Below are 17,273 nucleotides of genomic sequence, written 5' to 3' on the forward strand. Positions count from 1 at the left end.
GGACTTTTACAGGTCTAGGGTCAAGAAAAGGGCAGCTACAATTTCTGCAGACCCCACACACATTGCACACAAACTGTCTTCCCCCAGGCTGTTTCTCTGATGAACACTTAACAGTCAGACTTCCAGAACAACACCATGCATACTTGGACTGATCTCACATTATATTCTATTGTACAGTCAATTGTGTAGATACTGTAAGTACATTTAAAAAAGATATTCTTTATTATTGAGAGCTAAGCGTACCAGCCAAATTCCCTGTTTGCCCTTTATAAACTTAAGCTGATTCTGAAAATATTTGCAAGCTTAAGAAGACCTAGTATAAGGGCAGCTGTATCATGATGTGTTGTTTTGCTGCTGAAGAGACCGGTGCACTTCACAAAACAAATGACATCAGAAATCATTATGTGGAAATATTTATGCAATGCATTAAAACATAACCCAGGAAGTTAGAGATTTGTCTTAAAAAGGTCTTCTAAATGGGCAATGACCCCAAGCAAACTACTAATTAGTTAGCCCGGTTCTGTGAGGAGGAACTAAACAATTGTGAAACGTTTGTGGAAGAATACCCAAAATGTTTGACCCAGGGCAAACAGCTCGAAAGGCAAATAGGCCAAATTACCCATACTAAGTGTCATATTTGTCATAGATTTTCACACCACCATGTAAAGCTCACACAGGAAACAGTTTATGCAAAGGCAAGTGGTTTATTTTACAGATTTGGTAATGTTCACTGTTTAATAACTGAGTTCTCCGGCAGCAGGTGGCGTCTGAGGAGGAGAGAAGTAAGAGTGGCTCATTAAATTTGCTCAATGAGGAAGTGACTTAAGACATCCAATGTTTTTGAATGTAAGGTCATACGCGGGAGTCAACCCAGGAGGTACAGAGGACACACGAGGTATATTTCTCATTAAATACCTAGATTTCATGAAAATGAGGCTTGACCATATCACTGTCAATCATCAGATGAGGAATGGTTCTCCAGGAGCGCCTTATATCTACAGCAGTTTACCCAGGAAATTGCAGATGTGTGAAATCTACACAAACACACACACAATGGAGTAAAGGGAGGTGTCTTGGACCAGTTGATTCAAAGTACTTCCTGCAGTTTCGGTCTTTTTGAAATTTCAAACAGTATAAGACAGCCGAGATGCAACCTCTGTTTTCTTTCATGCACCACACTATGAGAACACAACATAGAATCAAAGGGCCGGAGGGGGTCTGGTTTGGGGACCAGCGGATTTCGTCTCTTCTTTTTGCGGATGACGTGGTCCTGCTGGCCCCCTCTAGCCAAGACCTACAGCATGCGCTGTGGCGGTTCGCAGCCGAGTGTGAAGCGGCTGGGATGAGGATCGGCTCCTCCAAGTCCGAGGCCATGGTACTCGACCGGAAAAGGGTGGCTTGTCCTCTTCAGGTTGGAGGGGAGTTCCTGCCTCAAGTGGAGGAGTTTAAGTATCTCGGGGTCTTGTTCACGAGTGAGGGAAGAATGGAGCGGGAGATCGACAGACGGATCGGTGCAGCTGCCACAGTAATGGGGGCGCTGTGCCGGTCCATTGTGGTGAAGAGAGAGCTGAGCCGAAAAGCAAAGCTCTCAATTTACTGGTCAGTCTACGTTCCTACCCTCACCTATGGCCATGAACTTTGGGTCATGACCGAAAGAACGAGATCACGGATACAAGCGGCTGAAATGAGCTTCCTCCGTAGGGTGGCCGGGCACTCCCTTAGAGATAGGGTGAGGAGCTCGGCCATCCGGGAGGGGCTCGGAGTAGAGCCGCTGCTCCTCCACATCGAGAGGAGCCAGTTGAGGTGGCTCGGGCATCTATACCGGATGCCTCCTGGACGCCTTCCTCGGGAGGTGTTCCAGGCACGTCCCACCGGGAGGAGGCCCAGGGGACGGCCCAGGACACGCTGGAGGGACTATGTCTCTCGGCTGGCCTGGGAACGCCTTGGGCTCCCCCTGGAGGAACTGGAGGAGGTGTCTGGAGAGAGGGACGTCTGGGCGTCTCTGCTGAGTCTGCTGCCCCCGCGACCCGGTCCTGGATAAGCGGAAGACGACGGACGGACGGACTTTCTGAAATGAGTTTTAAAGTTGTTTACAACAGTCGAATCTTTTGTGATGCACCTGTAGTGTTCAGTTCTTATGCTGCACACTGCTCTGTATATGGTACAGCTGGACAGTTATGTTGAGTGTAGCTGTTAAGGATGCTTCTCTAAAGCTTTTAAAAGGTTCGACAGCTTTGGGGCTAATGAACAGCAAGGTGGACAAGCAGGATTAGCATTCGCTGAGGGTTTATAACCTTGCAGTGTTTGTGAATAGGTTTCCTTAAGCCAAAAGATTGGGCAGCTATGATGTTGATCTATTGAAAATGTTACAGAAGTTACACAATAATAGCGTCATTTAAGCTAATACCGTCCTATGCAGGTGTCTGCTTTCACTCGAGACAATCCACTTTATTAGATTATTGTCTCTCTTAAACACGGGTTTACATTGCAACACATCAGTAGCGTCATGAGATGTGGGTTGATGAGCCTTGTGCACCTCAATTTTAATCCACTTGAGACGCTTTGGAGAAGACTGCTGTCAAAAAGCACTGGGGCTGTGGGGGCATCCTGGGGTCTTTGAAGGCACCCACCAAATGGGGGACCAGCAGGGGGCTGCTCGCCTCGGTAGGCCGTTGTCTTTGTGGGTGCACGGGCCACATTCCAGAGTGGTGGCCCTCCTTGTGGTCCTTCTGGAGGATCAGGAAGCTCCTGAAAAGGTGAAAACATTTAAGAGTCATACTTGTTTGCAAGTTTTCAACAAAAGGCATTATAGAGGGTTAAAGTTGGTTCCTTTGTATGTGGGTATGAGCTATTTTCGAACATGATGACATAGAACACTCAGGAGGAGGAAGTAAAATAAAGGTTGTTTATTGAAGATATGGTCAGGAACGGAACAGACGAAATATCCCACTGTAAGGAGAGAAGTGAAAAGAATGGATGAGTACGGGTACAGAGGGAAAAACGAAACTAAGAGCAAATAGTTATTTTGATACAGAGATCGGCTTACTGAGTTATGATGGTCAGGTCGCCAGGGGGAAATGAGATTCAGGATCCAGGTCTTAAGCAGGTATATCCATAGAGAGTTCTCTTGGTGCTGTTCTGTGGAGCTCAGGTTACCATAAGCAAGTTCGATGTGCGGTGGCTTATGTTGGAGGGTGGACAGGATACGCTTGTGGCTTGGCTCAGGAGACGAAGAGGACAGGAAGCTGCCAGCTTGATGCAAATCCAAACGAAGGTAGATCACAGGATAGGAATCCTCAGAACGAAGACAGGCTTGATCATCCAGAGTAACTTTCAGAAACATAGTCCAGAAAACTCAGTGACATAGGTCCAAAGCTTAGGCTTTCAAAATCTGCAGAGGAGCAAAAAAACAAAGTCAAACAAGATCGAAGAACGAAGCATAACTTGGAGTGTGGCTCGAGCTTGTACCACTGTGGCAAAAACACTCTCACATTGAAGTGATGGCAGCCTCCTGCTTAAGTACTCCTCCTGGCAATCACTGGAATAAGTCGCACCTGTCACCCAGCACACCTGAGAGCTCCAGCACCACCTGAGAATGAGCACATGTAGCAAGCACAAAAACACAAAACCCAGATCCTGACATCCTTGGGCTCTTTGCAAACAATCATTCCCCCTGTGTACTGTCTAAAAAGAAAAATATACTCTAGACGACTTGTAAATGGCTTTGCCTTATAATGATAATTTCATCATCTTAACTATTCAGTGTTGCAGCAGATCCAACCATTGAACAGGCCATACAGCTGGTTGTGCGTACTGTCACAAAGAAATAAAGTAAATATTTTGGTTGTACATACACTTGAACGCCTTCCTCATTTAATGGTTTTCTTTAAGTTTATGACTATTTACATTGTACGGAGATTTTCACTGAAGGCATCAAAACAGTGAATGAACATATGTAATTATGTAGCAAACAAAAAATTGTAAAACAACTTTAAATATGTTATATTTTAGATTTAGATAGAAGTAGCCGCACTTTGCTGTGCTGACTGAAATATTAACTTTTGGCCGTCTCCCAATGAATGTCTGGGAAGTTCTATCAAGACTCTTTGAAAAACCATTTCAGGTGACCACTTCATGAAGCTCATGGAGAGAACGCCAAGAGAGCAAAGGGGTAATGATAGCAAAGGGTGGCTATTTTGAAGAATTAAAAATATTCTTATTCTATATTTTTAAATTTTTTTTCAGTTTAGTATTTTCATGGCATGACATTTTTACTGTCAATAAACAAACAGCTTGCAGCTTAAGACCTGTACAGACGTATCTTGATTTTTAAATTTTATTGCTAGAATTTATTTTGTTTTAATACAGTCTTATTTTAATACAGTCATACATCAAACTATAACATAGAATACAATCAACAGACAATCATTTCAAGATCAAAACCAGGAAAGATTAACAACATATGACAAAATTGTGGGATGTGTCTGGTAATGGGTATAAAATACTTTGAGTGGTATCATTGTAAGCCTGATGGTTTTGGTCTGGCACTCTCATGTTGCAACAGATAACAAATACTTAATCTTACTATAACCAACTTGGTGTCACAAGATTATTTAAGGGTTTAATTTCCACCACAGAGCTGTAATATATTATTCAAAACAACTGTGAACTAGATCAATCAGCTCAAAGGTACATAGGACATTTTTCAAAGGTTTTACTGCAGCAAACATCATCTGTGTTTTTGCTTTGTTCTTTGTTTCAGTGTTGCCAGTTCCCCTCATGGTAAAGATGGCAGTAGAAAACATTGTTCTGTCTTCATCTTTCTAAGATCAATGAAAAAAATTATAATGCAAATAAACATGTATGAAACTCATCTGTTCTTTTAAATTGTATCAAAATATTTGATAATCCCTAAAACGTTACCTGTTGTCTGTTCTGTCTAAAGTTTTTCTCCAGGTTAACAACTTCTGGATAATTAGATAACAAATGATTAAACAAAGTGTAACAGGTTACTTTAGATAAGTACAAGAAAGGTATTTTGAATTACCATGATGATGTCCACAATTACATCTGTTGATGGAGCATAGGAGGACAGCCATAACACTCAGACTTATGGCTAAGGCAGCAGAAAGAAAAATAATAACTATGATGGCCTCCTGTGACCACAGACTGGATCCTTGAAGATTATCAAAACTATACACATCACAAATCAGAAAATACTAATCACATTTAAAATATTTCATTAATGAATGAATTTAGCCATTTACCATGAATTTCCAGGTGTGTTCCATTTCTAAATAATATCTGTCCACATGTTGCCACAGCACAGTAATATGTCCCAGTATCAAATGAGACGACGTTCTTAGAGAAGTTATAAACACATGTCTTTGGAGAGTCCGATCTGTTCTCACAACTTCCTGATCTTTTTCCGTCAGTGTAGATAATATCAAGAAAATAATTGTGTGATCTGGCTTTGAACCAGACTGCACTTGGTTCACCTGAATACTTCTTGTTCTCAGCATCAGAGAGGACCGAACACTCTCAGATTTTCCTATCAAATAATAATAATAATAAATAATTTTGTTGGAGTACCAGTCAGTCATCAGTCATTTTCTACCGCTTCTTCCATAGTGGGTCATGGGGAAACTGGTGCCTATCTCCAGCAGCCTATGGGCAGGGAAACACAGACATGCACAGGACAAACAAACACGCATACACTCATTTGCACCTAAGAGCAATTCAGAGAGACCAATTAACCTAACAGTCATGTTTTTGGACTGTGGGAGGAAACCAGAGTACTCGGAGAGAACCCACACATGCACGGGGCCAACAAGCAAACCATGCAGAGGACCCCTGGCTGGGAGTCAAACCCAGGACCTTCTTGCTCCAAGACAATAATGTTACCAAGTGCGCCACCATGCAGCCCCTTTATAATTTTGCTGGAGTACCAGTGAAACTAATTCAGATATTACAGCTAACATAACACTAGAAGCAAATATCTTTTGTATGAAATTTTAGATTTGTTACATATATTGAAAAGATAACATCATGGAAAACGTGATAAAAAAGCATCCCTGGACAAATATTGGAGGTAACTCTCAATTAAGTTAAAATATTTTTTACAGCAGGTGGATTAGTTTTATAAAACTACATATCCTTTAAAATTTCAGGTTTTACATTTTTTGCCAAATCTAAGGTTTTTACAGTGTGTTATGATTTGGGGTTGTTTGGTTTTTGGTTTGGGGTTTTTTCTTATGTTTTTTCACAGTTAAAGATTTGACTCGTTCTTTTGTTTGTTATTATTTATTATTATTATTCTTAGATTTTGAATCATTTATTATTTTTCTGGTCATGTTTTAGTCTTGTTCATGTTTTGTCAAGTTTGGTTTTGTTTGTATATTAGAGTCTCTGTTTTTGCCACAGCCACGATTTGTTCTGTCTGTCAATTAAGTTTATTCGGTTCACCTGCTCCAAGTTAATCTGTCTCTTGCTCCACCTGGTTTTCACTCCATATATACACACCTGTTCAGTTAGTCGTCGCGGAAACATTTCTCAGATCATGTCTTGTTTTTTGATCATGCCATGCCTGTCTCGCCTGCCCGTTTGTTATTTTGTTCCTGCCTCCTGCTGTGAGTTTTTGTTATTAAACCTTTTTACTTACCGACATGCTGCCTTCTAGTCTGCATTCTGGGGTCCTATATCTCGCAAGCCATAACAGGGTGTTAGCAATTGTTATTTGTTTTTATTATTCTTTCTGTTATTGCACATACATGCACTGTGCCTCTTTTAGAGTTGTGGTGGTGATGTTCGATTAAAGGGAATAAAGGGTGAAAACACTTAAGTTCAATGGAGAATTAATACATGGGGATGCTGCTATTTTACAAAGCAGCTCTCTCTCACTCACACACCCACACACACATACACACACACTCTGTGATGAGTAGAGGCTATTGAAGTGAACCACTATCAAGGTCGCAGTCTTTGGCAGCATCCTGTTAGGTTACACAAATGCCCTACCCAGCTAACTTTCTCTCCGCACACACAAACATAAGTGATCAGCGTGATAAGGTTAAAACGAGGCAGGGTAGGCCGGTCCTTACACCACTGACTGTAGAAAGTATGAATCCACTGAATTATTTTTATCTTGGATACTGCGTGTACTCTGTCACTGGGCTGTGAGTTCAGCAGGAGTGAATCTTTGTACAAGCAATCTTGAATCTTCACTAAATTCTCAATGGAGAGAAGTTTGTGATCTGTTCTCATACAAAGAACAAAAGATTAAAGAGTATAAAATATACACTGGATGTGGAAAACAAATGTGGTTATTAGTGTGTATATAGAAGAAAAATTAACATTTCAAAAACATACACATTTAGAGGCACCAATCATCCACAAACAGGACCTGAAAATGACTTGCATGTCAGAAAAATGAACTAGTTGATTTTTTTTGTACCTTTAATACTCTGCGTTTTTATATAACACATATATGTCCAGTTTCACTTCACACAAAAATGCACACTTGGTAACTGGGATTAATAAATAATTTCTTAAATACTGGATGAAGAAATTACTTATTTACCTTTTATTGATAAATAAGTCCCACTCCACATAGATTCAATCATGTCCCTTTCAGCACATTGATACATTCCCTTATCTTGTTGAACTGTTGAGAAAATACTAAGATTGCTGCTATACCCAACGTATGTTACACTGAATCTTGAATCAGAGAAATCTGATCCATACTTGGGGATTATCCTTCTCTGCAACATCCTAATTAAGTTCAGAGTTTCTTCAGCACTCTAGTTGTACCAGTAAAGCCATGTGTTCCTGGGATATTTCCTACCAAAACCACATGTCAAAGTCACCGATTGACCATGTTCAATTGTGACCACTGGAACCAGAGTATCTACTTTGGGAAAAAAGCAGTGAAACAATGGAGAAAAACATGAAAAAGAACAATATTAGATACAAATGACCAAATGGTCGTTTTTCTGTTACTTAATAAGAAAAGCATTGTGACAAATCATGTAAAGAGTACTTACACCCTTGATGAAGTAACAATGTGAGCCATAACAGAGTCATCATGACACAGTCCTTCAGAAAGACAGGGAGGTGTGGCAATCCTGTTAAATGCATCTAATTGGTTTTTGCAGAAGATATGACCAAAGAGCTTTTCTTGTCACAGTGAACATCAGTTCTTTTCATTGTCAGTCAGTCAGTCATTTTCTACCACTTATTCCATAGTGGGTCACGGGAGAGCTGGTGCCTATCTCCAGCAGTCTATGGGCGAGAGGCAGGGTACACCCTAGACAAGTCACCAGTCCAATGCAGGGCAACACACAAACAACCATGCACACACTCATTCCCACACACCTAAGGGCAATTTAGAGTGACCAATTAACTTAACAGGCATGTTGTTGGACTGTGGGAGGAAGCTGCAGTACCTGGTGAGAACCCACACATGCACAGGGAGAACTTGCAAACTCCATGCAGAAAGATCCCCCCAGCTGGGAATTGAACCTAGGACCTTCTTGCTGCAAGGCAAGAGTGCTATCAACTGTGCCACGACACAGAGGAGGAAAGAAAATTAGCTGATGAAAAATGGGATACTCATATAAATTTATTTTCACCCTCAAAGATACCTAAATGTGTTTTTCTTCTTCTTCTCTGTCTTCTTCTTCTTCGGTTTAACGGCAGTTCCCCACATGCAGTGGGCAGCACCAAAAGAAGAGATGTAGTGATCTACTGTAGCCACACAAGCACACCCACAAGAAGGAAAAACAACCTCACCCACACTAAGCCTGTGACCTCGCAGTTGCACACTGTCATTCATCCGAAAAAGATCAAAAGCACACACACAAGCAGGGAAGACAGGTTTGCGAATGCATTTGTGATCTGTGCAGAGAGCAAGTTTGTGTGGGAGAAGAAGAGGGCAAGCGGGAGTGGAACATATCTGCACAAGAAGCATTAAATATATTTATATTTTGGCTTAAATTTCCCCCATACAAGCTGTTTAGATCTGCTATTGATCTTCCATTACCTCTTTCTTTTGAATCAACTGCATTGAAAAATGGTAGAAAATAATAGCATTTAGAGCAGCAAATAGTCATATTCAATAAATGTGAATATTACTGAAAAGCCAAACACGTCATATAGATTAATTATGCAGAGACTGATGTTTTCAAGCCTTTATTTCTGTTAATTATAATGATTTATACTTGATTTTACTTACAGCTAATGAATACTAGAATTAAAACTGACATAATTGCAGAACAACACAAAACGTAGGAAAACATTTACTGAATTTCTTTAAAGTTAAGCTGAAACTTAGACCGCTGAAATACCTTTTGGGACTAAAATAATTCACAATGTCAGTGTTCTACATCAGCCGAGAGTCAATGGTATTAACACCTATCCTTTAAGTTGTGAATACACACTTTCTTCAGTCTTCAGTTCTCGTTTCTTCTTTACTCCTGGTGGTTTCCCTCCAGAAAAATGTAAGGCAGCATAATTCTGATCTTGTCCATTTTCAATCTGTGGAGAAAATAAATTTATTTAAAATTGATTTTGTAACAATCAGCTTTGTTATTTATTTAGTAATTGTGTATTATTACTCACTCCATCTTGTGGTTTGCTAAATTCTCTGTGTGTTGGCTGAGAAGAGGAACTTTCTGTTTAGACAGAAGAAACAGCTGAAACTGATCTTATTATTGTTTTCCATTTAAAAAATCTGCCTTTAATTAGATTCTGTTACATGGGATTTTATTTATTATTGTAAGGAGAATTATTAATGTGATGGCTTTAAAAGGTTTAGTTTAGTAAATTACATTTACCTCTATATACAGCACAGGCTGATCTTTGAGTTCGGTAACAAATAAAAATGATATTCAAGGTCACAGAAATGGCCAAGCAGATTAATGTGATCAACAAGATAATCCATTCAGTACTTGATGTTTTATCTAGAAATCAAAGAAAAATAAGCATATCATTGTTTCAGAAAGCATGATTTTTCTATGATAACATAAAGGGCATAATATACACAATACCTTGACTGCTCTTTACCAGGTTTGTTCTATTTCCAAATAATATCTGTCCACATGTGGCCACAGCACAGTAATAAGTGTCAGCTTTGGACGAGCTGACATTAGAGACTTTATAACTACATTTCTTCTCATTGTTTGATGTCTTTTCACAATTTCCATCAGTGTAGATTATATCTGGATGGAATGTATCTGATCTGGCTCTGAACCAGAACACACTGGGTTCTTCTGAACAGGTTGTGTTCCCAGAGACAGAGAGGACTGAACACTGCAGAGTCTCTGAGTCTGTTGGACGAACTGGATCAGAACCTGTTATGTCCTGAATAACAGTGTAGCTCGATGTCCTCTGAGAGTTTTCTATGGAAACAAGAAAAAACAAAGCAACTATTAAAAAGAGGTCTTTCATCTTGATTTAAGCTGAAAGTTGTCTTGAAGATGTTTATTTTTTGATCTGTTATAAACCGAGGAAAGATTTTATTTAAATGACAGTCCCATTTGAAAAGGTGGTTTTAACACTTTTTACCATATACGTAGACTAAGGTCTGTCTCTACCGTTGAGCCCGACGTGATTCATACCCCTGGAAGATTTAGATTTAAAATGATTTTCATTCAGACAGGAAGTTTGTTTTGGGTGAGACAGGATTCTGTCAAAAGACAATAAAACAATGTTTAAAAAAGTTCTGTTTTTATTTTAAGTTTAAAATCTATATCAAATTATATATACCCTTCCTAATTATCAATTGAAAAATCTTTATCAGCATTACAGCAACAAAACCCTACTTATAAATGCTCAGCAGCTTTTTATATGTTTCCACTAGTATATTGACAATCTATCTTTGATGATGAGCTCCAAATCTTACATCACCCTAATCTTTAGCTCCCTCCACAAATTTACTATTTGCTGCAAGTCTGGGTGGGCCACTCCAAAAACATAAATATCACTTCCAAAAAGAATAAACATGTTGGTCAAATTAAAATATTACTTTAAACCTAAATCTGCCAGATGTATAAATAATTTTGGGCTTCAACTGAATGTTTTTTGTTAATTTTTTTATTCTGTAAAATTACCATTGTACAGTTTATTTTCAGTAAGCATCCTTACTGTGCGACTCCTTCTCTTTTCCAATAGTTGTAATCAGTCTGACAGACAGAGGTACCCCCAATCCTTGTGGTTTTCAGTATAACAATGGCCACCAGTGGGGTCTAGATGGACAAACTTAACCAATTTAAACATTTTACTTAGTACCCCTACACATAGCTCCTTCTAAAATGGCCAAACTCTAACACTCAGTAGTTTATTCTAACCTCCCCAACAAACCAGCACCATTCCTAACCCTTTGTAAAGTGTCTTGAGACGACATGTGTTGTGAATTGGCACTATATAAATAAAACTGATTTGAATTGAATTAAAAGATTCTTGAAAGAACTTCCCAGAGGGTCACTGAGAGACGGCCAGAGTTTAAATTTTCAGTCTTCAAAGCAAAGGGTGGCTACTTTAAGGAATATAAAATATAATTCCATATATGTTTATTCACAGTTTTGATGCCTTCCGTGAGAGGCCCACATAATGAAATAGTAAGATATTTACCTTTGAATGACAAATAAGTCCCAGTCCAAGTAGATTCAGTCCAGTCCATATAAGCACAGTGATACATTCCCTCATCTTGTTCAACTGTTGACAAAATGATCAAGTCGCTTTCGTTGCCATTATATGTTATTTTGTATCCTGATGCTGAAAATCCCGGGCCAAAAGTGGGCTGTGTACTTGTACGCAGCATTGCAATTAATTTCAGAGTATTTCCTGCACTCTGCTTGTACCAATGAACCCATGTCACAACCTGAAACTTCTCAGTAAAAACACATTTCAAAGTCACAGGTTCCCCAAGCTGGACTGTGACCACAGGTACTAAAGTATCTGCAGCACATAAAAGAAGAAAATTAAAGATCAGTTCAAAAAACAGTTTACAGCTCAGACATAAATAAAATTATTTGGTAATTTGTGTAAATGCTACTTACGTCCTTGATGAAGAAGAAACAGTATAACCCATAGCAGAGTCATCTTGACACTGTCTACATAAGGACACTTTACGCTTAAGGAAACTGAGGGAGGTGTGGTGATCCAGACTGTCAAATGCATCTGATTGGTTACCAAAGAATATACAATCAAAGGTGGTTTGCTGCCACAATGAGGCTTCTTGTGTAAACATTTTCTTCTAACTCTTTGGCATTTCTTAATTAATTTCAACCACATCAACATGTAATCACTTCTTTTATCAAGGCAGATACATTGCAATCAGGGTTTTTGTATGAGACATAATTCTAGATGGAGACCAGATGGTGACCAGAAGACGAATCCTCATGCGCTTTTTATCATCAGGTGGCTTTAACTCAGCACCACCAGCTGGTCAGAGTCCTTTCTTTATCCATGAGCATTACCAATATGAACACGGCTTCCACTTTTTCCAGATTTTCAAAAAATAAATCCCTATTAATCATATAAATTCTGATATTGCTGAATAAGCTCAGAGGTCCTCACTCTTATGTTTGCCTTTGGTCTGCAATGTTAGTTTAAGACTTCCCCCTCACACTTTTAAAAAAACATTTTCAAATAAACTGAAAAACACTTTTTTCTAAACTAAAACACAAATAATTTTTTTTGCAGATAAACTGTATAAACTGGGCCTTAAGGGTGCTATCTTGTGTTACTGTGCAATTTTTCACATTTTCATGTAAACTGTTGTTTCTGTTGTGGTGGTGGGCCCAGTGCCCCTCTTGGGGACTCCATCATTCTGCTGGGGGACTTTAACACCCATGTGGGAAACAGCAGTGACACCTAGAGGGGTGTGATTGGGAGGAATGGCTTCCCCAATCTGAATCCGAGTGGTGTTTCATTATTGGACTTCTGTGCTAGTCAAGAATTGTCCATAATGAACACCATGTTCAAGCAAAAGGGTGTTCATCGTTACACTTGGCACCAGGACACCCTAGGCAGGAGGTCAATGATCAACTTTGTTGTCGTGTCTTCAGACCTTCGGTCACTTGTCTTGGACACTCGGGTGAAGAGATGCGCTGAGCTGTCCACCGATCACCACCTGATGGTGAGTTGGATCCGCTGGAAGAGGATAAAGCCAGACAGACTTGGCAGGCCCAACCGTAAGTGAGGGTTTGCTGGGAACGTCTGGCGGAGCCCTCGGCCAGGAATGTATTCAACTCCCACCTCCGGGAGAGCTTTGACCAGATTCCAGGGGAGGTTGGAGACATAGAGTGGACTATATTCTCCGCCTCTATTGTCAATGCTGCTGCCTATAGCTGTGGACGTAAGGTCTGAAGTGCCTGTTACGGTGGCAATCCCCGAACTTGGTTGGAGACACTAGCAGTAAGGGATGCTGTCAAGCTGAAGAAGGAGTCCTATCTGCTGTGGTTCGCTTGTGGAACTCCTGAGGTGGATGACGGGTACCGTAAGGCCAAGCGTGCCGTGGCCCGGGCTGTGGCAGAGACAAAAACACGGGGCTGGGAGGAGTTCAGTGACGCCATGGAGAAGAACTGCCAAGCGATCAGCTGAGTATGAAGCGGCTGGGATGAGGATCAGCTCTTCCAAATCAGGGGCCATAGTTTTCGACTGGAAAAGGGTGGCATGCCCTCTTCAGGTTGGAAGGGAGTTCCTGCCTCAAGTAGAGAAGTCTAAGTATCTCGGATCTTGTTCACGAGTGAGGGGAGCGGAAGATCAATAAACGGATTGGTGCGGCTGCCACAATAATAAGGACACTGTGCCGGTCCGCTGTGGTGAAGAGAGAGCTAAGCCGAAAAGCGAAGCTCTCAATTTACCGGTCCGTTTACGTTCTTACCCTCAGCTATGGTCATGAACTTTGGGTCATGAATAAAAGAATGAGATACCGGATACAAGCGGCTGAAATGAGCTTCCTCCACAGAGTGGCCAAGCATTCCCTTAGAGACAGGGTAAGGAGCTCGGCCCTCCGGGAGGAGTGCCAAGTGTGGAGTAGAGCCGCTACTACTCCACACTTAGAGGAAACAATTGAGGTGGCTTGGGCATCTACAGCTGCGTCCTGGCATCCGATACAGATGCCAGGGGGTACCCTCCCTGTACTCCTAGTACCGGTGCCTCCAGGCACGTCCTACCGGGAGGAGGCCCAGGGAATCGTACAGGACATGCTGGAGGGACTATGTCTCTCTGCTGGGCTGGGAACGCCTTGGCTACAACAGGAGGAGCTGGAGGAGAGGGAAGTCTGGGCGTCTCTACTAAGTGTGCTGCCTCCACAACCCCGTCTGCGATAAAGCAGAAGACAACAACGACATATTGTTTAATTCTGCAATATTTATCCTAAAACTGTCATAGTGCTGCTGTCTTTGGGTTGAAAAATGGCTACTGCAGTTAAATTTTTGTATTGATTTAAACGGTAGCCTACAGCTTGTGTCTGCATCACAGTCCAGCATTCATGTATAAAAAATTACACTCAGGAACATGCTCCCTTCTGTACTTCACTGCCTCGGCAGCTTCGGCTTCGAGCATCGCTGAGTCTGAGTCTTGAACCAGCGGCTTGAACTAATAAGGCTCAGGCCCGCTGGGCTCCATAAAGCCTCCCTTAACCCTGACAAAGGGGGTGAAATATTTTGCACCTCAAAGGACCGATCCATGGCAAAATTACCTGCTTGCTGAAGGTGTTGAATTTTATACACTGCTGGAAGTGACTAGAACACCTAAATCCAAAGATCTTGGTAGGTGAGCAAATATTTCAGGCAATATGGTATAAATCTGGTTCTGTCTTTGTTGAAAAGTTAGAACAGTTTATTTCTATTACGACATTCATATACAAGGCAATCCAAAGTGCTCTATATGAAATCAGAGGAAAGACATTAAAAGAACATAAAATGATAGAGCTTTCTTTAAAAAGAGAGCCGTTTATGTCAAACTCTCAAGCAATTGTTAATTCAATTTTAAAACTGTTAAAAAGCTAAACAATAGCAAAAATCACTGTCCAGGTATTATGTTTTGTAAAAGCATTCAACAGTTTCTGTACATCTCCAGCTTTTAGGGAGTTTGTTCGGGGCTGAGGAGATTAGCAACTAAATGCTGCTTCACTGTGTTTAGTTCTGGTCCTCGGAAAAAGGAAGTAGGCAGGTTTCTAAAAACCTGAGGGGTCTACGTGGTTCATACATAAGAGAAATGTATTTTAGTTCAACAGCATTTGAACCATTATTTTGGTCTTCAAGCTTTAGAGTGAATGAGTTGAATGAGCTGCTCTTCACACTCACAATGATTTTGCAGCTGTAATAACAGGACAAATACGGAGAAATAAACAATTTAGGACTTCCATGATAGTTCTTCGTTTCAATCCTCTGTCGAAAAGCTCCATGTCATTTCTGTCTAATGGGAGAAAAGATTATCAAACACGTAGCTTTGTTTATATTTGCAAAAAGTACAATGTGAAAGCGCACAGCACCTAACAAAAAAAATAAAGTCCGCTTTTGGTCAGGACCACATAAGTGGACCAAAGGATTTCCTGGTGTGAATACACCCTTAGAACATTATAAGATAAGCGTATGACAGATTTGTGCCATAGAAAATGCAGCACCATCTGGATGTACTGTTCCTAGGACCATGTGTAACATTTTTCTGACAAAATATGTTATTCAAGGCCAGGTTGAGGCTGCACTGTGGATCAGTTTTGACTACTGTTGCCTTGCAGAAGGTTTCTGGTTGACTACAAGAAAGCCGCAGAGATGAGAAAAGCACTAAGATAATCTTCTTACTATAGCAGAGTGTTACTATAAAATACATACAACATTACAAGTAAGACATATTTCCTCAAACCTACCATCATGTTATTACTTAACTGCACTAATTTTCTTCTCTCTGTTCCAGAAAAAATTGCCTGCGAATGCCGCTGGATATCTAGAAGGGTAGCAGTTTTATGGTTGCATTACACTCATACCTTGTGATCCTTAATGTTGTTTTTACAGTCACTCCTTTAACCAGATTATTATAAAAACAGGATTCTAAGAAAATTTGAATATTTCATATGTCCTTTGAAAAAGATGTTTTAAACAGAAATGGAAACAATCTTCTGAAAAGTGTTATCATGTGTGTTTGGTATATGCACACAACACTTCAGAATTACTGAACCACCATCCTGCTCATCTCTATTTTTGGGTCTGGTGTTTCTCATCTTCCACTTGACAATATCCTATAGATTTGTCAGATGAGCTTGTTGGTCAGTCAAGGAATTGGAAATGTTGTCAGTGTGCTAAAAAATAAAATGAGCATCTAAATATAGCTTGTCTGCAGAAAAAAGCAGAGCTGTAAAGTTCCCTTCTAGATGGCTGCACTGGCCTTAGACTTAATAAAACAAAGTGGTCCAACACCAGCAGATGACATGCCACCCCAATCATCACTGATTATGGAAATGACAAATGGGCCTACCTCAAGCATCCTGGACTTTGTGTCTCTCCACTCTCCCTTTGGACTCTGGGGCTTTGATTTGTAAATAAAATTCAAATTTAATTTAACCACAAAAGACTAAACAACAGTCCAGTCTGTTTTCTCCTTAGCCTAAGTAAGAAGCTTCTGACATTGTCTCGGGTTCAGGGGTGCCTAACAAAGCTCTGTTCTCCAAAAGTCTGTGGTTTGTTTGCCTTGGCTCTTAAAGCACTGGCTCCAGCTGCAGTGCACAAGTAGTGAATCTCCCCCGATTCTTGAATGGATTACGCTTCACAATCCTCTCAGGGCTGTCATTATCCCTGTTTCTTTGTTCTATTTTGGTTCTTTTTTAACCACACTTTTTCCTTTCATTCACCTTTCTAATAATATGCTTACATAGAGCTTTTGTGATGAGCCAGTCTTTATAGCATTGGAATGTTGTGACTTACTCTTCTGTTGCAGGGTGTCAGTTAGGACTTCACAATATAATGCAAAAAATGTCTTTAAAACAATTAATGAGTAATATTATTATCAACTTCTTAGAATGCATCATTTGTTGGCCAAATGATGACTCCTCTCACCATTCATCTTCTCTTTGTACACAAATGACCACCTCAGCAACCCATTTGTAAAACACCTGAAGTTTGCAGATGAAACCACTGTTATTGGTCTGATCCAGGACAATGACAAGTCTGCATACAGACTCGGGCTGGATTGGCTTGTCCATTCTTGGACAAGCCAATCCACACCTGGATTGGCTTGTCACCTGGAGCTTAACACCTGCTCAAGGCAGTGAC

General features: G+C 40.5%; 1 protein-coding gene across 1 annotated transcript; it reads right to left on the reverse strand.

Moving 5' to 3' along the window:
* Window positions 1–9,223: 9,223 nt before the first annotated feature.
* LOC124860925 lies at window positions 9,224–12,063 on the reverse strand. The gene is made up of 5 exons (XM_047354533.1): window positions 11,629–12,063; window positions 10,047–10,397; window positions 9,834–9,959; window positions 9,619–9,671; window positions 9,224–9,534 (listed from the first exon to the last, which is right to left on the reverse strand). Exons 1-5 carry the CDS (start codon window positions 11,816–11,818, stop codon window positions 9,412–9,414), a joined length of 843 nt encoding a protein of 280 aa, XP_047210489.1. The 5' UTR covers window positions 11,819–12,063; the 3' UTR covers window positions 9,224–9,411.
* Between the last annotated feature and the right edge of the window lie 5,210 nt (window positions 12,064–17,273).

This window comes from Girardinichthys multiradiatus, chromosome 23 (genome assembly GCF_021462225.1).
Source record: "Girardinichthys multiradiatus isolate DD_20200921_A chromosome 23, DD_fGirMul_XY1, whole genome shotgun sequence".
In the NCBI taxonomy this organism is placed as follows: domain Eukaryota; kingdom Metazoa; phylum Chordata; class Actinopteri; order Cyprinodontiformes; family Goodeidae; genus Girardinichthys; species Girardinichthys multiradiatus.

Coding starts and splice junctions, on each gene's coding strand:
- LOC124860925 (XM_047354533.1), bottom strand. CDS start 11,818: ATGCTGCGTACAAGTACACAGCCCACTTTTGGCCCGGGATTTTCAGCA. Junction 10,398..11,628: donor GACTTATTTGTCATTCAAAG/GTAAATATCTTA, acceptor TTGTTTCCATAG/AAAACTCTCAGAGGACATCG. Junction 9,672..9,833: donor AGCCTGTGCTGTATATAGAG/GTAAATGTAATT, acceptor CTGTCTAAACAG/AAAGTTCCTCTTCTCAGCCA.